This window comes from Crotalus tigris, unplaced genomic scaffold, assembly GCF_016545835.1.
Source record: "Crotalus tigris isolate CLP2741 ecotype Arizona unplaced genomic scaffold, ASM1654583v1 scf7180000018636.906410, whole genome shotgun sequence".
NCBI lineage: Eukaryota > Metazoa > Chordata > Lepidosauria > Squamata > Viperidae > Crotalus > Crotalus tigris.
The window spans coordinates 536080-562626 of NW_024097116.1; the positions used below are offsets into that span (position 1 = coordinate 536080).

The 26547-nt window shown below is 38.4% G+C and overlaps 1 protein-coding gene across 4 annotated transcripts in view; it reads right to left on the minus strand.

Moving 5' to 3' along the window:
* CRB1 (crumbs cell polarity complex component 1) overlaps positions 1-26547 on the minus strand; it is a 141189-nt gene that overhangs the window by 48423 nt on the left and 66219 nt on the right. For 3 of the 4 annotated variants that reach the window (XM_039355206.1, XM_039355210.1, XM_039355208.1), the window contains exon 3: positions 2339-3286. In XM_039355206.1, the coding sequence (XP_039211140.1) occupies positions 2339-3286 (948 nt within the window). Of the gene's footprint in view, positions 1-2338; positions 3287-9679; positions 9826-26547 lie in introns of those variants that run through there. The other variant, XM_039355209.1, reaches the window with a different exon arrangement.

A 26547-nucleotide genomic window follows, 5' to 3' on the forward strand; every position in this document is an offset into this window, starting at 1 on the left:
TGGTACATTCCCTACTCAGAAAGCCATCTCTGGATCCGGTAACATTGGATAATTTTTGACCTGTATCCAACTTTCTCTTTTTAGAGTTAAATTGCAACTCAGCATGGTTCTGGAAGGTTACTTGGATCTTTCCAGTTCATCTTTAGATCTGGGTAAAATATCGGCATGGCACTGATTATACTTGTAGGTGATGTCTGGTCATCTTGTGTGCCAATTAACTTACCTGGACCAATTGACACTTTCCATGGTCACTCATGCATCAAACAACTCTATATAAAAATATTCTTGAAGACCACTCAGAAGCTAAAGCTGATCTAAAATGCAGTAGAGTGAGAAGTAGTTATGGATTTTTCTTAGGCCATTCATCTAACACCATTATTTCTGCAATTTACACAGGTTGTTAGTTTTCTTCTGTGTGCACTTCAAGATGTTGATTGTCACTTTAAAGCTCTCTATGGCTCAGGATCTGAATGCTTATGGGACTATGCTTCTTTGATTATTTCTTACTGTCTGGTAAAATCTGTCAGGATTGGGGCCTTCCTAGGCATTTTGGTAAATTAGTTTCATCTGGCAAAGCTACATAGATGGGCTTTTTTTGCGGCTACAAATGCCCTCAATAACATCATTCTCCCTACATAGTTCCAACTCTGTGTTTTTGTAGGCTGTTGAAAATCTGATTTTTCCAAATGGGCAAGGGATTTTTTGGGGGGAGGGTGCTTCTTGGGGGATGCCTATATAATTTTGTCATATTTTCATTCCCCAACATGAGTTTTGGTAAATTATACAATTTTGGTTTTTCTTTTGACTTCTTGCTTTACTGTACTTCGTTAATTAAAGTAAATTAATTGCTGTCTAGGATTGCAACTGGTGATTGAGGAGGCCTGTAGAACAAATTAATTAATTAATTAATTAAACAAATTTAATCAAGGGCAACGTTCCTCAAGATTATATAGCACTTGTGGAGGGTAGTTGCTGGAGAAGATGTAGTTGCTTTAATGAGTTGCAAACAGCTTCTGATTCATCCAGAATTTTTAAAATTGTGATTCTGGAATGTCCCTTTGATGGGACTAGCTTGCCCTACCCGTTCAAGCAAAAAAAGGCCTATTTTAGATTCCATCTGCCAAAGAATTTAGGCTGGCGAGGTTCAAAAGAAGATTTTTCTGCCTTGGGTGCCTTTTCTGGACTATTTTCTCCTGGAGGTGAGTCTGCCCCCACACTCATGGTCTTCTGGAAATTTGGCTCTGCTGCTTGGCCTGAAGCCCTTACAGGGGCCTATTACATTGCGGATGTCTGACAGGGTAGAGATCTATACCCCTAGACTGCCCATCGTCTTGGTTTTTAGTTTTTCTATTTAACTCTCCAAATTTTAATTGCCTTGTATTTTTTTAAACTTTCTATTATATTGTAAGCTTCCCAGAGTCATTGTATCAATGAGATGGGCACTATAAAAAATTAATAAAGAAATAAAATAAAGATACTCCACAGAGTAATAAGTGACAATGACTTCCTAGGAAAGCTTCTTCAGTAAGAACATATTTGAACCAAGTATGCATGTATATCTGATACAGGACATCTCATATCTTTGAAAAAAATCTGAGGTATATAGGTCTCATATGAAATTTTGGTGGCCTTTCCTCAGTTAGGCAACAAATTTGATTTTGTATATTAGGTTACAGATGTAAAAAAAATTCCATAAGATAGTAAAACAGTACTTTTCCATTTTCATTCATTGATGTACATATTGCATAGACAAGTAGCCTGAATTAACTGTGGCTAATTGCTGGTGAATTCAAGATAGATGTATTCATAGGTGTAATAGAGAGGCAATATCCCAGCTCACTCTGTACAGGCATGGGTTATATTAATACACATATAGTGGAAATGCCATGCTACCATCCCTTTAGCTAAGGCATTTTCAATTACCATGTGACTCTGCAGTCTCTCTACAGAGGGTAGAGAGGTTTGCAAGCTTTCTCAGGCTGTGGAAATTGTTAGTTTAAAACATAATTCCAAGAATCCCTGATCAAGAGGTAAAGTTCTACTGGTAGAAATATTGGCTGTTCAAGTGAAATTGGGTGCAGGGCAGTAATGGGATTCAGCCGGTTCGCACCACTTCGGCAGAACCGGTAGCTAATTTTTTGTTGCCCAGGCCCAGAATGGACTTGCAGAAGCGGCATCCACACAGAGAACTGGTTGTTCACATATTTGAATCCCACCACTGGTGCAGGGGATCCCTCAGTTGGACCTAGACTTCTGCAGAACAATGTTTGAAAAATCCTGACTGATAATACAATTTGAATTATAATGAAGAATCCTAGTTTTGAGATAATTTTCTTACCTGTAGTGCAGTTTGGCCCAGCATACGGCCGGTAGCAATCGCATTGATAGTTCAGCCATAAGTTTTTGCAATGCCCCTTATTTTGACAAGGTTGGTACTCACACCAATCTTTTTTAACGCAGCCTGATTTGACATTTAAAAATGTGCCAGATGATAAGTTCTCTGGGATAATAATGCTGAAATCTACTTCCACGTCCTGAAGGCAGCCTACAAATGAAGGTGCAGAATGCATACTGTAGATGTTTAGCAGAGAGTCATTGTTCCCTATTGGCAAGCCACCCAAAAATACGTTTTGAAAAGCAATCACTGCCTGCCTGTTATCTACTATGGCAGCAGTCTGACTAAGACATGATTCTGTGCAAGAGCTCTTGTGTAACTTCAGTGTTACTGTTCTGGCTATGGTGACCTCTACTGAATGCCATTCGCCATCATTGACATTATAGGCTATATGTAAAAACGCCTTTAGTTGACTGTTGACCTGCATGGATAAGTATAAACAGCCATTTTGTAACTCCAGCTTCACAAAGGTATCTTTGTCCCCTCGGTAAAATATCAAAGTTGTTGGCTGAACAGTCAAAAAACTAAGGTTTATGTTATAAAAATAGTCCTCAGAGGAGGCTGCAAAGCTGTTTACCTGAAGATACCCATTTCCCTGAAAAGACAATGTTGTCGTAATTTCACAGTGTACTCCTGTGTAGCCAGCCGAACATATGCAGTTAAATCTATGTTGTCCATTTCTTAAATGAGGAATACACAATCCCCCATTCTGACAGGTATGTTGAACACAGCCAAAGAGGATTTCTGTGCAGTTCTGGCCACCATAAAAAATTCCATCCTTCTCTCCAGCGAGACAATGGCAGATATAACTTCCAGGAGAATTTTCACAGGTCCCTCCATTCTGACAAGGGTGCGTGTGACATTCGTTGATGTCATCTTCACAGTGAATGCCTGCAAGAAATTGGAATTGTTTATTTGACACATCCGGCTTCTTGGGCTATATATTCAAATGACAAAGCACTATGTTTAATATATATATATCAGTCATTTCATTATTCTGTATAAGATGAAAATGGTGTTTGAAGGCAAAATGTTAAAAGAAAAGAAACCTACACTTTAATCTGGAACACAGTGATTCATCCTCAGCTGGAGCTTTAAGAAGAAAAGAAGAGTGATCCCTTAGCTCTGCTTCTGTTTGCTGCTAACCCTCGGCTTTGTCTGAAGGCATTAATAGCAGTGTCTAGGAAACTGCAGAAATGTAAAACAATTGCCTTTTGATTTTGAGCTCTTCTTTGGTAATGGAATAGCTACATCCTCAGACTAGGAAGGCAGAAAACATGTAATGGAAGCTTTATCTCAACTAGTGTAATTATTGGTTCCCATACTCTTCAAGCTTTGTCGAGCTTTTGATCCTTTGCATATAATACTTAGTCAGAATCCAGCTCTCTATGACTTCAGTCCCAATTGCAATATATACAAAAGGATAGAAGGGGCTAAAGACATTGGGGATGGGGGGGGGGCAGAGACATCCAGTCTATTTATATGGAAGCAAAAAGCGTGCTGGACTATCTAGATTAATTAAATGTGATATTTCCTACTGAGGAGGATGATTCAGACAGATCATCCTATTGAGAGTCTGTACCACTCAGAAATTGTTTAATAATCTTGCGCAGGAGGGATCCAACTGTAAGGGAAGAGCCAGAATCTGTAGTTAGTGGCTCAGAGGGATGAAAAAGAGATGCCATGGTTTTGTTTAGCATCAATACAGGACATAGTAGAGGGGCTGGATCTCCCACCCAACAGTTATGACTTCTTAAAGGCAAGGAGACATCTTGGGAGTTTTAAGATGCAATGAGAATAGAAGAAAGATTTCCCTCACTTTTCCATTCTAGGAATGCTCTCTATGGCTGCCAGCTGCTGTTTTCAAAGACTTTGGCACCACTGTGTAATTAACTGCTCTTCAGCTAGCAACAAGCTATTCTTCTTAATCTATACTAAATCCCACCCTAGAGTTCATGAGTTTAACACAGCTACCAATATTTCTGTCCGGTATGCTGACTCTTGCTGTCTTTCCTTTCAATGAAATTGAGGTTACAATTAATGTCACCCTTGTGTCCTGGTAGCTTTTTTAAAAAACTGCAGATGCTGAGATTAGAGCTTTTCTTGCAGGATAAACTAAATTTATCCTTGCCACAAAGGAATCTCTCTCCACCTGTCGTTAGCCATGGATGTGCTAAACAAATACTTCACCACCCAGGCACCCGCTTAAAGGGCAACCTGTGGGCAAGTTGGCAGTCATATGCTACAGTCAGGCACCTGAGGTCAATGGGAAACCAGCCATACAGAGTGACTTCCAAATAAGTAGTTTCAGTTCACCTGGTCATGTCTATGTTGGGGTTTAATGCTCCCCACCTGCTCACATTCTGTAAAATTATCAAGATTCATATAAGTTAAGGGGGGGGGAATCTCTGCCTAGTAAGGCAAATTCCTTCAGGGACTGTTTTACCCATTTTCAAAAAAAAAAAATTTTTTTTTTTTGCATCTTGCCTAGAAGAAGCTGTGCAAAAGGGCCAAGACGTGTCGCTGTGTTAGGAAGGAAACATTATTTATTCATTTTATATTCATTTCTCCTGGTGCAAATGACTTCCTTGAGTTGCAAGGCAGCAGTGAATGAAGCTGCATATTATTTGGTGTGTTTGAAAATATGTTCTGATAAAAAAACAGTTCCAGGAACTCGTTTGTAAATTCAGTACATTTCCTTTCCGCCTTTTAAATTAAGTGACACGCTTGTCAATGATGGGAAGTAATCAAACGTGCCAATGCAGTAAAACACATTTGCTAAGACAGAGTTAATATGAAGTATCAGTAAAGCTTGTTTGTTTCTTTTAAACAATCTGCACATGAGAAAGTGCTTTAAAAACAGAACAAAATAAAAGTCTTCTACCATTAATGAACACAATAAGCACTTTGATGCCTCCAAGACAAATGAAAAAAACATAAGCATTTTTGTATTGGCTCTGAATGAGTCTCACTTGGGTCTTCAATATTTGTATTCTGGCATACAATGAAGGAGCTGATCCCTCTTAATACCATTTGATACACCCTGGCATACTCCCTCTATAGAATAATGCTTTATAGATAGTCCTCGATTTATGACCACAATTGGAACCAGAATTTTCATTGCTTAGCAAGATGGTTAAGTCACGGTTATTATTAAGCAAATCACTGCAGTTGTTATGCACCCATTAAGTAAATTCAGCTTCCACTTATTGACACCTGGAATACTGCAATCAATTTTGATCACCATACTACAAAAAAGATGTTGAGACTTTGGAAAAAGTTCAGAGAAGAGCAACTAAGATGATCACAGGCCTGGAGACAAAAACATATGAAGGACGGCTGCGGGATTTGGGTCTGGCTAGACTAAAGAAAAGGAGAAACAGGGGTGACATGATAGCAGTATTCCAGTATTTGAGGGACTGCCACCAAGAAAAGGGGGTCAAATTATTCTCCAAAGCACCAGATGGCAAGAAAAGAAACAATGGTTGGAAACTGACCAAAGAGAGAAGTAACATGGAATTAAGGAGAAACTTCCCAACAATGAGGACAATTAACCAGTGGAACAGCTTGCCTTCAGAAATCATGGGCACTCCATCACTGGAGGTCTTTAAGAAGAGGCTGGACAGTTGCTTATCTGAGATGGTATAGGTTCTCCTGCTCGAGCAGGGGGCTTGACTAGAAGACCTTCAAGGTCCCTTCCTATTCTATTCTATTCTATTCTATTCTATTCTATTCTATTCTATTCTATTCTATTCTATTCTATTCTATTCTATTCTATTCCTATTTGTTTGCTGGAAGGCTGTTGGGAAGGTTACAAATGGTGATCACATGACTCTGGAATGCTACAACTGTTGTTAATGCAAACTGGTTGCCAAGCATCCGAATTTTGATTACGTGACCTTGGGGATGTGCTATGTTTTTTTTTAAAATTTATAATATAAAATACAAAAATACAGAAGACAATAGTAGGAAAATAAGGGAGTGAGAAGGGAAAGGAAAAGTGTAGGGAAAGGGAAGAAAAGAAAGAAAAGGCTTTGACTTCTGACTCCTTTTGGTGCAGTAGAATTAAGATAATAGCATCAAACCTTAACTTTTTACTTTTACATTTCTATAACAACAAGCCTATCTTATCAGTAAAACCCAAAATTAATGCTGGGGATGTGCAACGGTTGTAAGTAGCTGGTTCGCTAAATGAATGGTGGTAAGTTGAGGTCTACCTGTAGTTAAATTTGCTTGTGAATGTAAGGAAAGGTTGCAGTTCAGTGGCAGACCACAGAATTCATATACAGATGTTCCCAAGTTCCACTTCAAGCATTTTCAAGTATTGAAACATCTGTCTGAAACCTGGAGAGCATATTGAAGTTAGTAGAGAAATAATGAGCTCAGACGGTCTGACTTGCTGTGAAGTTGCTCAGATTCTAGTTCAGATCTATCTGCTCAGGAGCAGAACACTGGAATTCTAAAACAAACATGTTTATGATATGCCTGACCCCAGGGCTTAGAAGCTAAGCAAAATTAAACGTGGTTTGAACTTGGATGGAGTAACACCAGGACATCCTAAAAGGCATTTGAAAAGAAGACAGTGGTGAGGGGTGTCCATGTTGTTTCCTAGGAGTCGCCGGGAGAATGAAATTTGTTTTACAGTATTACGTGCCTGCACACACACACATACAAACAGGCTGAGGGACGGGTGTATGAGCATTTGTAAATTAAAGGAATAAACATTTAAAACTCAGCAGGGCTCACAACAACTGTGAACTTCCCAGATTTACAGAATTTTGAGGCATTGAGATAAGAAAATAGTTAATAGTTACAAAAACAACTATATTTTTCATATTGAATGCCAAAATGGTCTCTGCCATTCTTTTTTATTTATTTATTTGCAGGGAGGAGATGCAATTACATAGTTACACATATTAAAAAACTAGATTCCCCTCCCCCCCAATTTGTTTTAAATATAAAACTCTAATTTACATTCTGCTCTTGAAAATAGGGTATTACAGGGACCAGACATTTGGCAATTTAATCTACAGTTGAGGACAACTTAGAAGTAAAACATCAGGATACAGCTGAGGAAGGAAAAAACCAAGAGAGGGCAGGACAGAAAATGGGACTCTATCATTACAACATAACTCTCTTCTTTCTGTAATCTATCCTGTCTAATCATCAGAACAAACCATAATAGACATTAATGGTCTTTTCCCCATAGTTCTCCAGATAGAGTCTCATACTTCTGGTAGACAGATGCACCAATGTTGTGTACAGAAAAGAAAGGAAGGGAAAGAAAAAGGGGGCAGGGAAAGAAAGTTCACTGAGGTTGCCTCCTCTTCCAGTTGTGTAATTGGAGAAAATACTGGTAACTCTAACCTGTTCGTGCATTAGTTCTGCAATTCATAGTCCTAACATTATTGAAATTCTTTCTTTTTCACTTTCTGTTTGTAGAGAGCAGAGTGAATGGCCTTGAAGGACAGGAAGTACAACTGCTACCAAGGCAAAGGTCAGATAAGAAGGGCTTAAGCCTGGGCCAAAAATAATAATTTGAGAAACCTTATCAGATAAGCTAGTGATGGCGAAACTTTTAGAGACCGAGTGCCCAAAAACTGGCCCCACCCCTGCTCCACTTCCTGCCCCGCCCCCACCCTGCCTGCCCACAGGGCCATTCACTGCCTCCAGGGCCTGCTGCAAATCACCCAGGCAGCCCAGCAGCGCCATGGCAGCCACGCCCTCTGCCCGCGCCCCGCAGCATCAACTGTGCGGGATGGGGCGTGAGGGCAGAGTCTTGTCTACGCTGCCTGGCTGCCATGTCCTTGCCTGCGCTACTCCATGTGGGCCACACTCGGGGGCGACTCTCCTCCAGGAGGGCTGCTGGTGAGGAGGGGGTTGCGGGTGGAGGCACGGCTGGGGTAACGGCACACGTGCCCACAGAGAGGGCTCCGAGAGCTGCCTCTGACACCTGTGCCATAGATTCGCTACCACTGAGATAAGCTCTTCCTTAGTTCACAGGAAAATAAATGAAGGAAGAGGAAGGGGGAAGACACATTCAGATTTGCAAAATTCTGCTGTTATGGCTGATAAAATAAAAGTAGTCTCGACTTATTTGACATTAATTTCTTAGCCTGGTTTACTTTGTAGGGCTGAGACTCTTTAAGGTATAGTAGAGAAATAACTAATGAACCAGTTGAATATGGCTATCTGTAGTTTGTGAAATGGGAATCTGAAGATTATACAGCCCCACAATAGTCAAACTGATATATTTTACATGTCTGTGGGCTGATAAGATGCATCTGCTGCTCATTTGAATATTTACTACTGAGATTTCTACTTGGTCTGAAAACCACAGTTATTTTTTTCTTCTTTTTAATTGTCTGCCTTTTATTAATTTATTAAATAACATGTTCTACATAAAATTAAGGAAGATAGTGGCAATGGTTTACTAGGAAGGGGACATAGACAATATATTCCTAATTAATAGAAAGCATGTACTGCATTTTTTCTAGTTCGTGTGTTTCATTTTAAGTCTGCAGACTAATGTTTTCATTTAACTGGAAGAACGAATGTATACATCTACTTTAGGTTTTCATGGATACTTCTGCAAACTCTTCTGGTATATGCGGATAATAATTCTTATTGCTTTACTGGAAGAAAAGGCCACTGTCATTATGTTAAAAGGATTAAGAAACATTTATGGAACCATTGAATGCAATACAGTCAAACTGAGAGACTCATAAATTATTTCCATAGAAAGATATCTGTAGAAAGTTATTACACATTATTACAAATTATGTTTTCAAGACATTCATTGTTTTCAACCATTATAGGCATCTGTAATCCCAATGTCCTGCATATTTTTAAGTAGAAAAACAACCAAAGAAATCAAACTAAATCTATCTATATATATAAAATTAATGTAATTTAGTATTTCATTCTTTCTATAACATTCCATGGTTGTCATATTCCACACTAATGATTTTTTTAAATAATTTGAATCATATCCTATGTTTATTCTATTTTCAAGTAATATTTTCTTTTCGTAATTCTTTTAGGTGTTTAATTTCATGATTTGATAGTGCCCATATACTTTTATCTTACCTAACCCATGTACATACCACACAACTGGTTTCTTCAATAGTTCACTTGCATACTAATTTTTAGGTTTCAGAAAAATAAATATTAACATCATTTTTCCATATATTCTGTTACATTAGAAGGAAACTGATTTTCAAATTGTAAGTTTCAGATAATAGCGAGTTAAAAATGACTCAGAATGAAAAGGAAAAGAAATACCTGTGATCATTGCCATTAAAAGACCCCAAGTCTGTATCCTAGCTCCAATCATTTTCCCCCAAAGTAGATGTGATTCCTCTATTAGCAATTTCCATGGGACATGCATTTATCCATTTTAAAATGAGGACTTGGAGAGTCTGTAAATAACTTCGTTTTGCCAGTGCAGATTGGCAATGCAGCCAGATAAGTAAGCTTAACATAAATCTCATTATGGTGCTTACGCAATGGGCTGTGCGTTATATGCTTGGGTGTGATTTCAAGCATACCTGGATGTTAATTTTGGTCATAATTTAGCAGCGATGTACTTTTCTGGGAGGTGTGTCAATAGCTAAGACATATAATGTTTTCCCAATGCATTGTCAATGCATTCCATCCAGTGGGTGGGATTCAAATATGTTCTCTGTGTGGATATCACTTCCAGAAATCTATTCTGGGCCTGGGCAACAAAAAATTAGTTACCAGTTCTGCCAAAGTGGTGCGAACCAGCTGAATCCGATCACTGATTCCATCACTTCTCAAATATAGTACTCTCTGTTGAAGTTACCTGGACATGCAAAGAGAAAGTGATGGAGCAGCTCTGAAGGCCACTGGGCTGGAAAAGACTAACTTGTTGTATAGGACAGTTACCAGACAGAAGTTTGTTTAGGAGTTAATAAGATAGATATTTTCTGAGTAATTTTTCAAGTTGAGTGATTGCAGTAGATCTGATGTCAAAGAAACTAGATTGTGGGGGTCCTTGGTGCTCTCTGAGTTTTTTTATTTTCTTGCAGATGTTTCATTACCTTAGACTGCAAAATGATGATGTAACACAGTCGTTCTCAACCTTTTCTTCACCACAGACCCCTTTAAATACCTTTTGTGGCCACCGACCATGGCCATGGATGCCTAAGACTTAGCTCAAGATTTTAAATCATACCATTTTTTTTCAAGTCTTCAAGGATCCCCTGTGACAACACTGTGGTCATCCCCCAAGGGATCTGCGGACCACAGGTTGAGGATCACTGATGTAACAGCTTCATTAGGAGAGGAGGATTATTCACAGAATTCTGTTGAACTGCAGGGTAAGATGATCACAGTAATATACGTCATTTCTGTTGTGATGCTATTTGTATTATTTTATATAATATGTGTGATGGCACCTCTCTGTAAACAATGTGTCACTTGCATGATGCTATATTACAGAAATGATGCCAACTGCTGTGAAAATGTAGCCCTCCGCTTGTGGAGTTGGCAAACTACAGCCTACAGGCAGATGCGGTTTACCATCAATTTTTATACAGCACACAAGCCAAGGCTGGGAGGACAGGTAGCAGATAGGCAGCTGAGCTCTCAGGAAAAGGGATAGGGCAGATGGCTGGGAATATAGTGAACTGGTGGGATAGCCTATCAGTAACAGGCTTGCTGGTGGCCAACATAATCCAACAGCTGCTATGCTCCTCGGCCAGCAAACCTGGATCCATTGCAAAAATTTTGCCAAATCCCCTGAAAACCTGGAAACTTAAGATTCACTGTATACTCTGTATGATTTTCTAGACTCTTTGGATCCTGAGTTTAGAGCATTATTGATCTTATAAAGTTTGTCTTATTAAAAACATATCATGGGAACAGACACAGGTGCTATGAAGCGTCTTTTGAAACTGGATCCAAAGATCTGCGTTGTCTTATACAATATATGATATTTAGACATTGCCAGTTCTCGTTTCTAGTATGACCTAGTGCAAAAATGCAGGTGTATTTGCATGCTTCTAAACAAGTGGTACAGTTTTACAGAAGCTTATTGTTAAGAAAGTGAGCACAGGGTTTTTAGTATTATAATCCAATTAGGATTATAGGGAATTGCCTTTTATAGAATCTGTCTAGTTTAGTATGATCAACACTGACTGTCAACTCCAGAAATTTTCTTTGCTCTGCTTGAAGGTTCAAAATCCATGCAAAGCTACTGCTTCATCATGAGCTAAGATCCTTTTATATTTTTGCTGTTGTAGTTTCTAGAAACCTCTGATAACAGATGTGTATAAATGGTTTGTATAAAAACTGTAGTTTGGAGAGGAAAAATAAGCAAAGGTGCGCTCTGATAACTTAATCCCATGAAAGTAGATTCTATTGAACTCAGCAGGAATTACCTTAAAAGCCCTCCTCCATGTACCTACACAGAGAAAGAGTATTTCACTGTAATTTCCTACCTAATTTTAGCACCTTATATCTTATAGCTTCCTTTTTGAAAATATAACAAATAAGCAGCAGCATACTTTAAGGCTCAGTACGTTCAAAGGCTTGTTCATTCTGAAGTGCTACCTCAAATTTTATTGTATAATCATGAAAATTCAGATGTTACCACATCTTGGTCACTAATTGTCAAGTGATAATTGCTCTTTGCTGAAAAAAGGAAATGAACTTTCATGGGGGCTGGAGAAAAGTCGAGTGAGCAAGGAAGTAAACCAATCAAGCTAAAATAACGATAATTAACCCTTATATTTCAGAGCATAAACATACAATTTTCTATAAGAATCAGCAATAATTTCTCATCCATTCACCTCAACTGTTGGATGGAAGGAAAAGCATATGCATAGTATACTGTCAAAAGCAGACCCATTATGATGGTTAAATTGATCGCTTTATTCAAAGAAAAGTTCATACAGTATCTAATTTTGTTTCCATTGGAAACTGCTTCTGGGTTTTGTGCTTCTGAAGGAAAAAAAACTTTGATTTTGGTTTTGCTGATTAGATAGGTTTGTTCTTATAGAAATGACTAGTATATATTATTGTCTAAAAGTAAAAAGTGGAGACTGTAATGTTATTAGCTTCTGCTGTGCTAAAAAGAGTCAGAAGTCAATGCCTTCCCCTCCTTTCTACCTCATATTTTCTTCTTTTCCCCTTTTGCTCTCCTAGTTTCCCATTATTCTCATTTTCTTTGCATTTTACATTCTGATAAGCTGATAAAAAATTAAAAATTAAAAAAAAGCAGACCCATTATGAAAAAGTGTGTGAGCATGTGTGCATCTGTGTATGTGTTTTGAGAGAGATAAGGAAATGCGGCTGTGGAAATCCACAGGTACTTGTGAAGAAAGTACCTGTGGATTTCCACAAGAACATATTTTGTTTTTAATGCATGAAGGAATGGTTGGAAATAGAGCTGGGAAAACAATGAAGTCAGGAGAAACATATACATATTTAAAGTCATGCCTCCACTTCAGAAGCTATATATTTCTTTTTTTGTATTGTTGAAGGAAAAATCTTCATCAAGGTCCAGCCCAAGCTGGAAATAAACAAACATGGAGACTACTTTAGAAAGAAGGTTGTAGTTTATTGAAGAGGAGAGCCAGACAGAAAGATGACTCTGGAAAAAAAGTGTCCACATGTAGTAAGGAATGGGTTTTTATATCTTCTTGGGCTTTTGTTTGGAGTTGTTCCTGTGGCATGAACTTTGACCTGAGTCTAAGTGTGTCTTTCTGGTATTCTGATGGTGGTGGGTTAATCCTATTATGTCCCAAAGGTCATATCCTGCTTCCCTGTGGCTGTGGCTGATGAGTGTTGGATTTTTGGTGTGATTCTAGGGATCTTTCTTTTTAATCTCAGCTTCCTGACTCTAATCTTTTTGACAAGATTATCACATCTGCATGCAGATGTGGTTTCTGTTTGGGGCAGAGAGACTTGGGGGGAGTGGTTTCTGCTTTTAAAATCCTTTGGGGGAATATTTTCTGCCTTCCCCAAAATATTTCTTTCTCTGGATTGTTCCCACAGTATTTTAGGGTAGATATCCTGTTTCAGCTGTCTTGTACTTGACCATAAGCAAGTGATCGTGAACCTTTTAGAGACCAAGTGCCCAAACTGCAACCCAAAATCTACTTATGTATCATTGGGTGCCAGGAGGGCATGGTCCATTGGGTGGGTGTGGCTGCGGTAGTAACAGCAGACTGGGTGGGACTAAAAAGTTCAACAAATCAATTCCAACATTGCGAGGTCTTTTTTTTTCGTGAGAAGTTGAAATTGATTGATATATTGAACCTTTTTTTTGCACACGGCCGCGGAGGCCTAAAGCCCAGCTGAAAGCCTAGGACTGGGGTGACGGCGCACATGTCTACAGAGAGGGCTCTGCGTGTCACCTGTGGCACATGTGCCAGAGGTTCGCCACCACGGCCATTAGCAATCCATTTAGAATAGTATTGATTCATCATAATGTAATTGTTGATGTGCCTAGCATAACATAAGAGGGCAATTGTGGAACGATTCTGGTTCTGTTAAATGCTGCCTAATTCATTGGGAATTTACTCCTTAGTCCATAGAATTGCTATTTTAGCATGAAATGCTATGAGTTTTTACCTAGGACTAATCTCCAATAAATTTAGTGAGATTTCATCCTGAGTTTCATCCAGATACTTGAGATGACAGTCTCTTACTCAATATATGTTTATAGCCTTACAGGTCTAAATGCTAAGGACACATCAGGAATTAGGAGATTAAGCTGTGGATTTTTTCACAATGGCGATATTGTGGGGACAGAGAGAGGTGCCTTTTCATAGAATGGTTGCTACAAGTTTGCGATGGCATAAAAGCCAGTTTGGTCTAGTACAGGGGTGTCAAACTTGCAACGTCACATGACATGTTGTGCCGTATCGTGACTTTTTTTCCACTACCAGCAATGGGGTGGGCATGGTTTTGCCATGACGTATCCAGCCCGCGGGCTGGCAGTTTGACACCCCAGGTCTAGCGGTTAAGGCACCAGGTTAGAAAGCAGGAGAATGTGAGTCCAAATTCCGCCTTAGCCATCAGATCCAGCTGGGTGACTCTCTCTCAGCCCAAACCACTTCACAGGGTTGTTGTGAGGAAAATAGGAAGATGAAGGTGTATTGAATATGTTCATTTTTGAGTTATTGTTAAAATTAATAAAGGTGGGACATACATAATTAAAAATAAGTAAATAAGTATGGCCTATAATGAAAGACTTACTGACCAGATGGCAAACTGAAGAGGTTGCTTTTTTACCATCCTCTGCAGTTTTCTGTGATGCTTCCTATCACCTCAGCTTACATTTTTTTTCTATTAAGTTATATCTATTTGAGAAACAATTCAGTGTATTGGTCAAGGCACCAGGTTAGAAACCAGGAGGTTATGAGTTCTAGTCCTGACTTAGGTGCAGTGCTAGCTGGGTAACCATGGGCCAGAAATTCTCTCTCAAACCTAAGAAACAGACAATGGCAAACTATTGTAAAAAATCTTGCCAAGAAAATTGCAGGAACTCATCCAGACAGTTACCAGAAGAATTTGATACTGATTTGAAGACACAAATTAGCTATATCTAACATCTCTCTATCTATCATATTTCTCCCTCCCTCCTCCCTCCCTCCCTCCCTCCCTCTCTCTCTCTCTCTCTCTCCCTCCCTCCCTCCCCCTCTCATTTTGACAGGCCTCTGCAGCTTACACATGGGCCAAAAACAAGATGCTATTGAAATCTGGTGCTTTTCTTTGTGGCAGCATGCCAGCTTCCCATTTCTTTTCAAATTACACTAAATTGTACTTGATGGTCATTAGCAGGCATCTTTAGATATATCTGGTGTTGAAGAAGACCATATTGCCTGGTGCAAGATATGTTTATGAGAAGACTCCTGGTTAGTGCAAGCATTACATATCCAGAATTTGGGTTGCTTCTTCATCATGGAAGACTCTTGTGCTGTTAATCAGAACAGGAAAAACTGAAAGTAAGTGGAAGCCAAATCATCTGCACCATCCCTAAAAATTCATGATATAAAAGGAATTAAACTGAAATGTATGTTTTAAAGAATGGATAAAACACAACAGAAAAAGGGCAGAATCATTAAGGAATGTGGGAAAAAAACAATGTGTGAATTTCAAGTCAAGTCAGCTTAGAATCTAGTTCTTTATCTTGGAAATAGTAGGACAATTGGGCTGTTTTAATTTTGTTTTCTTAGAAGATGGGTTACTCTATTGCTTTTCATTATATATATTAGAAAAGTTTACAATTAATTTCATCTATTGTGTTGACAGTCATGATAAACTTACTTATTAATTCATTCTGAGTCTCCTAATGTGTTTCTAATTGTGTGATGTCATGAAGTTATTTTTGACTTGAATTGCAGTCATGGCTACAACTAAAATAAATTGCTTACATGGTGGAATCCTCCCTTTTCTTCCTTCCTGTTGTCACTTCCTGCTGTTACCTATATCTGTCCAAAGGACTGCCTATATCTGTCCAAAGGATGGGTTGGGATGCAGAGAAGATGAAGCAATTTGAACTCTCAAAGATATTTGTATACAGGAATGTAAAGATAGTGGTTGGTGAAAATATGCAGGAGCAGTTAAGAGAAAATAAAAGATAAAATATAATTTAGTCCCAGGAAAAGGATCCATGATGTGATATAGAAATTCAAAATAAACCTTGATACATAACCTCCAATGCCTTTTATTTGCTTTCATGAGGTTGAGCAAATGTGTAAGCTCAAAATTCATTGGAATGAGGATCTTGTAACAAGATTGGTAAGAAAATTCATTTCACTCCTGAAAACACTTAAGGTTTTAAAGCATGCTCACTTGCACGCAATTGAATACAATTACACAGAGGACTTGGGCAACATCCAATCTGCTGTGAAAAGATCTGTGTATCTTGTCGCTTGTTGACTGTTTCTTGTTCACTCTAATTGAGATAGGCATGTACATCCATTGTGCTGTCTAGTGTGAAACTGCTCCTACCTTTAAATCTTGCCCAGGGATACAGCAGCTGGAGAAAACAGTTCAGTGGTTTATGAGAATTGTGTATTGCAGAAGTGCATTGCGTATATATAATATGTAAAAGTGGCTAGGTTTACATAATCTCATTGTCAAATCATGTTATAATATAGTCTAAGAGCTAGCAAGGTAGAAAATGATAGTTTTAATAGGGGTGGACTAGTTGAAAAAAGAGAACAGCATTTGGAATAGATTGAAGAAGATGGTCTGAATATCATTCATCTGGAATGAACAATTGTCTGAGTTTGGATATATGTATATCATATATTTTGGAATGAGGTAAGAAGGTCTGAAGGACTGTGCCGTATCTAAACAACTCCATGAAATATAAACCCTTAATATAATTAGAGATGCAATAGGTATGCTTTAGCTAAATTATGTGAAACTTGCCTTAGACACTTCATCTGCAAACCTTTTGCAACTTAAATTTGCTGTAGCAGGATGTCTCAAATTTAGGTCAAATGTTATTCATATAATAGTTGGTGATGTCAAATAAATTGTAGCTTTTATGAAAATATATTCATGTGTAAACTAATATGTAATTATTTAGAAATTCTTAATTGACTGCATCATTGGGTTGGAACCTACTGCATCATTGGGTATTATGGAAATTTTTTTTCTATTGCATGATATGGAATGGATCAATTATTGTAGTTATCAATTATTGTAGGATGAGCCCTGTGGTATTTTTCCTCCAACAAAGTCAAGAAAAAGAATTAGGGTTTTTCCATACACTGTGGGAGTTCTTTGAATTAGTGTCTAATTGCTATAATTGAGCTTCATGAATAAGTTCACAACAGCAATACAAGAGTCTTTTGCAAAACATCCAGATTGAGGAGTGTTAACAGATACCGGAGATTGTATATTTGAACTGGCAATGTCATCTCAATTATCTTTTTACTTAGACGATCTCCTATAGCATGTCAGCTCCTAATTGTAGAATATTCACAGATAAATAAAAATGTGAATGGTAATGCATATTTATACTTTACTCATCAACTCTAACACTGATGCAAATATGCATCTGACTATCAGGATATTTTATCTGCTTTTCATTTATAGATAACTTTCTGGTCGCTTTCAAGAACAGAAGAAGGGTAAATTCTGATTGTTAATAAATATTACGATCGTTAATCTATACTAGGGCTTCTGCAAATTCTCCCCCATAGAAATGAGAAGCATTTCATATCTCCTTAAACCTTCTTAGAGCTATTTTCTATTTTTCTTGATAAACTATACCTGCTGAAATTTCCATTTCTATCCCTATTAATAGGATTTCTTTTTTCATTTGGATATTCTCTCCAAAAAATGTGCCCAGAAAAGTAGCTTGTTGAAGCAGCTGAAATGGAAGTGCAGTATTTCCAATGGGAACAATTTCTACTATCAGCTAGTATTCATTAGTATTCAGTGATCCTCTGCAGAGAATCATTTGGGTGAAAAGATAACATGGGTGACAAAATGCACATTTTTTTATATATGTTAACATACCTTAATCTTAGTAACGTAATTGCATCAGGACAGATTTCTGTGTTGCTAATTGAGAACCTGTGCATGAACAAAACTAGACATAATGACCAGCTTCCTTACTTTTCTTAACACCTCTCAGCTTCACTGTCACACCTCACCCCTTCTGAACTCTGTCATCATCCATTCTCTTTCCATATTCGTTAAACTAGCTACAATGAAGGAAAGGGCTGGAAATGGTCCAGATAAAAGAGTTTTTTAAAAACTATTTTCAGTTTATAAAATTGAAATTCAGATAATTACCCCTCAAAACCTGAATGCTGAGATCTGTATAAATAATACAAAAAAGGGAGGAGACTATAATTTTCATTGTTCTATCATAAAAAGCTTTTTTGAATCGTTTATTTTATATTTCATCTGCATGGAAATAGTCAAGGAGCTAAATAGACATGAAGCTGAAGTATTAGTACCACTTTATAAATCTTTAGTAAGACCACACTTGGAATACTGCCTCCAGTTTTGGTCACCACATTACAAAAAAGATGTTGAGACTTTGGGAAAAAGTGCAAAGAAGAGCAACTAAGATGATTAAGGACCTGGACGAAAAAATATATGAAAAATGGAAATGGGTGTGGCCAGTCTAGAGAAAAGAAGGACTAGGAGTGACGTGATAGCAGTATTCCAGTATCTGAGGGGCTGCCACAAAGAAGAGGAGGTCAACTTATTTTCCAAAACACCGGAAGGCAAGCCCAGAAGCAATGGATGGAAACTAATTAAGGAGAAGAAGCAACCTGGAATTAAGAAGAAACTTCCTAATAGTGAGGACAATTAACCAGTGGAACAGCTTGGCTTCAGAAATTGTGGGTGCTTCATCACTGGAGGTTTTCAAAAAAGACTGGACAGTTACTTATCTGAAAAGGTATAGGATCTCCTGCTTGAGCAGGGGGTTGGACTATAAGACCTCCAAGGTCCCTTGAAGCTCTATTCTGATTGATAGCCTAAAAGTTCATCAGGTGCAAAAGAAGGCTTAAATGTTATCTATGTCTGAGTCCCATCTTGGCTGTTGTAGATGTCCCTTTCTTGGGGCAAAAAGGAAGCACCAGGATCCTTTGTGCTTCCCAAATGCACAAAGCTGGCTTTTCATAGACACTTTGCCCTGTCAATTGGTGGAGCTGAATCCATGAAACATAACAGTGAGTTACTCCTCATCCATTCACTCTTTTGGATATGACGGAAAGCAGGGTTCCTGAAAAGGAGCACAGATGTATTTACTGCAGGAATTGTATCGTTCTTGCTGCTATAATAAAAATAAGGATCTTTCCTCTTAGCAAAAGATATAGAGGCAGCACCAAAGGAAAGAGAGCCTAGGACAGGGGTAGGCAACCTTGGCTCTTTTATGACTCGTGGACTTCAACTCCCAGAATTCCTGAGCCAGCCATGCTGGCTGGAAAATGAAATTGGAAAATGAAAGCAGCATGCTTACATCTCATCAGATAACTGACATACCAAGATGATGATGAGGGAGCAAAAAGCAGATCCAGAGGAAGGAAGGTATGAGCTGGAGAAAAATGTATGTTTATCACAGCTTGTACAGCAGTTTTATCCAAGGCAATTCAGCTGAGCAACCAGTGGATTATAAAAGACATGATTATGATAGCAGAGATTCCAGTAAACCTCTATGTCTGGATGGAAAAACCTCAGTGCTCTTAGACAACCAATTCCAGGTTTCAACAGTTAAGTGAATGAACAGTTAAATTATAAAAACAAAAAGGCAGGTGAAGTATGTTCTAATGCAGTGGTGGCGAACCTATGGCACGGGTGCCAGAGGTGGCACTCAGAGCCCTCTCTGTGGGCACGCGCTGTCGCCTCAGCTAGGCCTTCAGCTGGGTTTTATAAAACCTTTTCGTTTTAGGCCTCCGCTGCCATGTACGAAAAAAAAAGGTTCAATCAATCAGTCAATTTCAACTTCTCGAGGGAAAAAAAAAGATCTTGCAAAGTTGGAATTGATTGATTGAACTTTTTAGTCCCACCCAGTCTGGTGTTACCACCGCAGCCACGCCCACCTAATGGGCCACACCCACCCAATGGGCCACACCCACCCGGCACCCGACGATGCATAAGTGGGTTTTGGGTTGCAGTTTGGGCATTCGGTCTCTAAAAGGTTTGCCATCACTGTTCTAATGCAATGAACTTAGTTAAGCTTAGAATTCTGTGTGCTCATAGCTTACTAAAGGACCCTAGCTGCTTCTCTAATTGGCACCTATGAATTTTTAAAGAAAATTTAGGGAAAGAAGTCCTACTGAGTCTTCTGCGTGTGGTTTTCCAAAATAAATCCCCAGACATGTGAAAAGTAGCTTCTTTTGAGATATTCAATAGTAATCACTTGCTGGCTGTTGATCAAAGCAAGTGGGGAACTTGAATGCGTGCTGAAAGAGGAGACAGAAAAAAAAGGAGAAAAATGATAATCTAGCAGGGCTTTTAAAATGTAGGGCCATGTTAAATAAACAGAGGAAATAGATGAACTTTTTGCCAGTCAGCTAACTAAGGTATGTAGGAAGCACATCACAATAGTAATGGGGGACTTTAACTACCCTGACATCAACTGGGAGACAAACTCCGCACCAAGTGGAAGATCAAACAGGTTCCTGGCAAACCTAGCAGACAACTTTGTCTCCCAAAAAGTAGAGAAGGGAACTAGGGGATTAGCCATCTTGGATCTAATTCTCACTAACAGAGATGAAATGATAGACGGTGTTGAAGCCATAGGAACCCTGGGAGGAAGTGATCATGCAATATTAGAATTCAACATTATAGAAGCACAACCAATAGAACACAGTCAAACTAGAGTCTTGGACTTCAAGAGAGCTAATTTCAATAAACTTAGAGAGGGCTTGGGAAGGATTCCATGGATGAGAATCCTCAAGGGGAAAACAACTCAAGAAGCTTGGGAAATTTTGAAAAATGAGATAATAAAAGCACAGTCTAGCACAATACCAACAAAGAGGAAAAATAACAGCTCTCAAAAGAAACCAGCATGGCTGCATAAAGAACTCTCTGACAAATTGAAAGATAAAAAGGACAAGTATAGAAAGTGGAAAGAGGGGAACATAACTAAGTCAGAATATCAGCAAATAGCCCGAGCCTGCAAAGATGAAGTGAAGAAAGCCAAGGCTCAAAATGAACTAAGGCTTGCGACCAAAGTCAAAAATAACAAAAAAAGCTTCTTTCAACATGTAAAAAACAAGAAAAAAGTGAAGGAAACGATTGGTCCATTAGTGGGTGGAAGTGGCAAGAAGGTGACAAACAACAGGGAGAAAGCAGAACTATTTAACTCGTGTTTTGCATCTGTCTTTACACAAAGGGAAAAAACAGACCAACCTATTAAAAATACTGCCATAAAAAACAAAACAGAAACACAAGTTAAGATAGGCAAGAAAATGGTTAGGGAGCACCTGTCCAGCCTAGATGAGTTCAAATCGCCAGGACCAGATGGATTACACCCCAGAGTTCTCAAGGAACTGGCAGATGTGATATCGGAGCCACTGAACTATATTTTTCAAAGATCCTGGAACACAGGGGAACTACCAGAGGACTGGAAAAGAGCTGATGTAGTTCCCATCCTCAAAAAAGGAAAAAAAATGGATCCAGGAAATTACAGACCTATCAGCCTGACTTCAATACCTGGGAAGATCCTGGAAAAGATAATCAAACAACGAATCAACGAACACCTAGAGGCAAACAAAGTCATTACTAAAAGCCAACATGGGTTTGTCAAAAATAGATCATGCCAGACAAATCTTATTGCATTCTTTGACCAAGTGACAAAATTAGTGGATCAGAGGAATGCTGTGGACATAATTTACTTGGACTTCAGTAAGGCATTTGATAAAGTAGATCACAACCTACTACTTGACAAGATAGAAAAATGTGGGGTAGACAGAACCACCACCAGATGGATCCGTAGCTGGCTGACCGGCCGTACTCAGCGAGTGGTCCTCAATGGAACTGCATCTATATGGAGGGAAGTGTGTAGTGGGGTGCCCCAGGGCTCTGTTCTGGGCCCAGTACTCTTCAACATCTTCATCAACGATTTGGATGAAGGGATAGATGGGGAACTCATCAAATTTGCAGATGACACCAAGCTGGCAGGAATAGCCAACACTCCAGAAGACGGGCTTCAGATACAGAAGGATCTGGACAGACTTGAACACTGGGCACTAACTAACAAAATGAAATTCAATGGTGAAAAAAGCAAGGTTCTACATTTAGGCAAGAAAAACCAAATGCACAAGTACAGCATAGGTGGCACCATGCTCAATAGTAGTAACTGTGAGAGGGACCTCGGAGTCCTAGTAGACAATCACTTAAATATGAGCCAGCAGTGTGCTGCAGCTGCCAAAAAGGCCAACACAGTGCTAGGCTGCATTAACAGAGGGATAGAATCAAGATCACGTGAAGTATTAATACCACTCTTCAATGCCTTGGTAAGGCCACACTTGGAATACTGCATCCAGTTTTGGTCACCACGATGTAAAAAAGATGTTGAGACTCTAGAAAGAGTACAGAGAAGAGCAACAAAGATGATTAGGGGACTGGAGGCTAAAACATATAAGGAACGGTTGCTAGAATTGGGTATGTCTAGTTTAACGAAGAGAAGGACAAGGGGGGACATGATAGCAGTATTCCAATATCTCAGGGGCTGCCATAAAGAAGAGGGAATTAAGCTATTTTCCAAAGCACCTGAAGGCAGGACAAGAAGCAACGGGTGGAAACTAATCAAGGAGAGAAGCAACCTAGAACTAAGGAGAAACTTCCTGACAGTGAGAACAATTAATCAGTGGAACAGCTTGCCTCCAGAAGCAGTAAATGCTCCAACACTGGAAGTTTTTAAGAAGAGACTGGACAGTCATTTGTCCGAAATGGTGTAGGGTTTCCTGCCCGAGCAGGGGGTTGGACTAAATGACCTCCAAGGTCCCTTCCAACTTTACAATTATTATTATTATTATAAAATATAGTTATATTTAGAGACAAAATTCTACAATGCTACTTTAAATAGTAGATGGAACAAGAAACCAGCATTCTATAATAGGACACTACTAGCAGTTTCTCCTGATAGAAGTGATTGGGTCAGTTCCATTGTGAGAATGTAGTTCTACAGTTAATTGGGCACCAAGGTATGTAGGATTTTATAGGTTAATCACAGCAGTTTACATTAGAACCTAGTGGTAACTAGGGTAGGGTCTCGAAATGCCACTGAGCTGTCAGGCCATGGCACTCTGTATTAGCTACAGCCTCCAAATTATCTTCGAAGGTAGCCTAATATAGAAGGCATTGTGGTAATCTATGTACGTAGTAATGAGGGCATGAGTCACTGTAGCAAATGTTCTCACCCAGGTAGGGTCTCTACTGGTGGGTCAGCCAAAGCTGGGAAACCACTCCCAGGCCATTGCCTATACCTGCTGCTGTAGCAGGAGTTGAGAGTCCACGTTATGGACCTGCTCCTTCAGGATTAGTCAAGAGATACCACTGGCCAGACAGAAAATCCTGTTGGACAAAGAGTAACTCCATCTTTCTAGGATTTAAATTAAGTGTGTTCTCTCCCTTCCACACCTTCACAGCCCCCAGGCACTGAGGAAAGGCTTTAATGGCATCGCCAGTTGGCCTGGGGCAGCGATGTTTCGTCAGCATATTGATGATACTGAACCTCAAATCTGGAGTCTTCATGTTAAAATAGGAAAGAATAGATACCAGGCTGATTTTTCTTTCCCTCTATCACCTACTGGAGCTGCCTCCTGAAGGACTGGAACAAAACACAGTGACTCCAATTGTTAACCCCTGCAGGTGGTCCAACTCAATTGTACCAAAAGGTGCTGAGTCTAAAAGAATCGGGATGGATAAGCACTTCCCCCATCCAGATCCTGACAGAAAAAATCTATTAGTGCAATCAGTACCATCTTCATTCCATGTCCAGACTTGAAGAGAATTGAGATAATCCATTTTCTTTCTATCTCTTATGAGGATGGGTTTTTTTTTTTTAACTATCTGATGTTCAATTGAAGCATTGGGGTTTTACTGGGGCATCTTTCAGGAGGTTGGGAGTAACACTTATTATTATTTTTATTTTTGGGCCGTGTTGAAGAGTAAATGTGTTTTAAGGTCTGAAGTTTTAAGTCTAGATATACTAAATTTGCTTTAAAAGCTAATAGGCATATTTGGTTATAAATGGTTATGTGTTGAATTCAAATCACACAAGAAGCTGAGACAAATATAATCCAAATTTGAAAATAGTGAGGAAGATGTTTTACTGGAATGCTTGGGCTAAACAATAAATTAATACTGTACTTGAAGTCAATTGATATGTAATGGCTCTTTTAAAGACTTTGAAGTTTGCAATTTATTCCAAATATATGCTTGGCAATTTAATACAACTGAAATATGTATCATTTGTATGGCCAATGGTTATGCAATTTCCAGAAGTGGCTTCTTTAAGAAATGCTATCCTTGAATAAAAATGAACAACTCAATTTTATAAGATATTAAAAGGTGAAATGAAAACATCAGTTTTATATTTGACCAGTGGAAGAAAGAATCGGAATACCCAATTTTGGAAAATCAATGAACCATGAAATATATTTCCAAAGACTAAAAATGAAATCCACTCATCAGAAAATATTATTTCAGATACACTAGGTCCCTCAAAGAATATTTAAATAGGAGGGTCATTCATTTTTTTTATGTTGGCAATGTAAGAAATTTGAAGATTTTTTTAAAAAAAATTCAACTTGCCCTATTGCACTATAATATTTCTTTTGTTTTCAGATGTATGTGTTAATGTAATTTTAGGAAGAAATATTAAATTTAATGATCTCAGTCTGAAGTTATATTTTTTTAAAACGTGGAAATTGTCATCTCATAAAGAGCTTTGGCTTGAGCTACAATAGAAAGGATAGTTCTACATTTTCCTGATTTTAAGGAATAGATGCAGGTTTGTTGTCTGTTTTTGAAAGACGTATTTGTGTTGTAAAAGTGAGAAGATAGTACATATGGTCTAGATTTACTGATAACCTTAAATTGATTCCATATATGTATTTATACCCATTATATATAGATCTGTCTGTTAATTAGGCTTTCATATTCCTCTGACATATGCATCTCTGATATATTGTAATTAAATGGTTTACCAGATCTGTTCACATTACTGCAGCATGATAAAATCGAACGCTTTGCAGATTATAAACTTAACTCTTTATCAACTCAGTATAAGTGCCTTAAAGCCATGTAACAGCTGCAAATAATTTTTAAAAGCGTAAATAAGCTAACTGCCCCTAATTTTAGGGGAACCTTCTAGGCAATTTGCTTATGTCTCTCCAATCTCATTTCAGAGAAGGTAGTTCTGATGGTTTAAATCAGTGTTTTTTAACTTTAGCAACTTGAAGACACGTGGACTTCAATTTCCAGAATTCCTCTGCCAGCATGAATGAGTTTAAATGAATTCTGCTAATCAGCTGTTTGCACAGGAAGATGTGCCAGACTTAAGTTTGGGGTGTTCAGTTCCTTCTAACCACTAGATAGCACTGTATAATTTGCTTTTGTTTATGGAAATAGTGTGATATTTCTGTATTGATCTTTGCCTAGTCAGGATACTTGTAGGTGATGCTGACGACTCCTAGTCTTTTGAATTTCCGGGGCAAAGGAACCACTATTTTCTTTGTTGCATAACAGAGATTGTAATGTAATGCTAATATTTGGGGACAGACGTGAATGCCAAGCTTCACAGTATTCAATAACTACCTTGAGTTTTAGAATTTATCCTGTTCTATTTCCTTTTTGTTGTTGTTGTTTTATATGATACTGTGTCTGAAGAAGAATTCATGTAAACCTGGACACTTGCACACCTGTTTGTGTTAATTGGGTTGACCATAATATGTAAAGCACCTTTTTCTGACCTCATAGAAATGTTGTAATAAATAAGTAATGAAGATATTATGTGGCGTTTATCTTGCACAGAATAACGCAGTCATGGGCAATAATCTATGGTGTATTGGACCCCAAGAATTTAAGCTTAAAATACCTGGGCTAAATGATCACTAGATAGCAGAAAACTAATTTTTGGCTGTTATCTTATGGTCAACATGAGTATGTATTTCATTTTATCTAACCCCAGAAGCTAAGGAGGGTCTTGTGGTATAAAATACAAAAATACAAAAGCAAGTAGTAGGGAACAAAGGTAAGGATATAGGAAAAAGAGAAGTGTGTGGGGGGGAGGAGAGAAAAAAGGCATTGACTTACCTCTTGCTTTTGTATTTTTTATTATAAGTTAATAAAAATAAATATGTAGAAGGGGGAAAAAAAAGAAGCTAAGCAAGATCAGGCCTGGTTAGTCAAGCTCAACATTATACAGACTTTTACTATTGGTTGTCTGGCCAAAATATGCAACTCTTGGAATATGTAGTCCAGGCCTTAGGAATGAGGAAGAAAAGAGTAAAATGTTAATGGGGAGGGGGCTTTCAGAAAAAGATTGCTTGGTCCTCAGGAAGAGGAATTTGTGTGAAAGAGACTCTAAGTAACACTGCCTAGATTTTGTCTGTTATAAGATAGTCATAATGAATTTCTGACAGTCTTTCCAAATTCCTTTATTCTCACCTCATTCACATAACTATTCA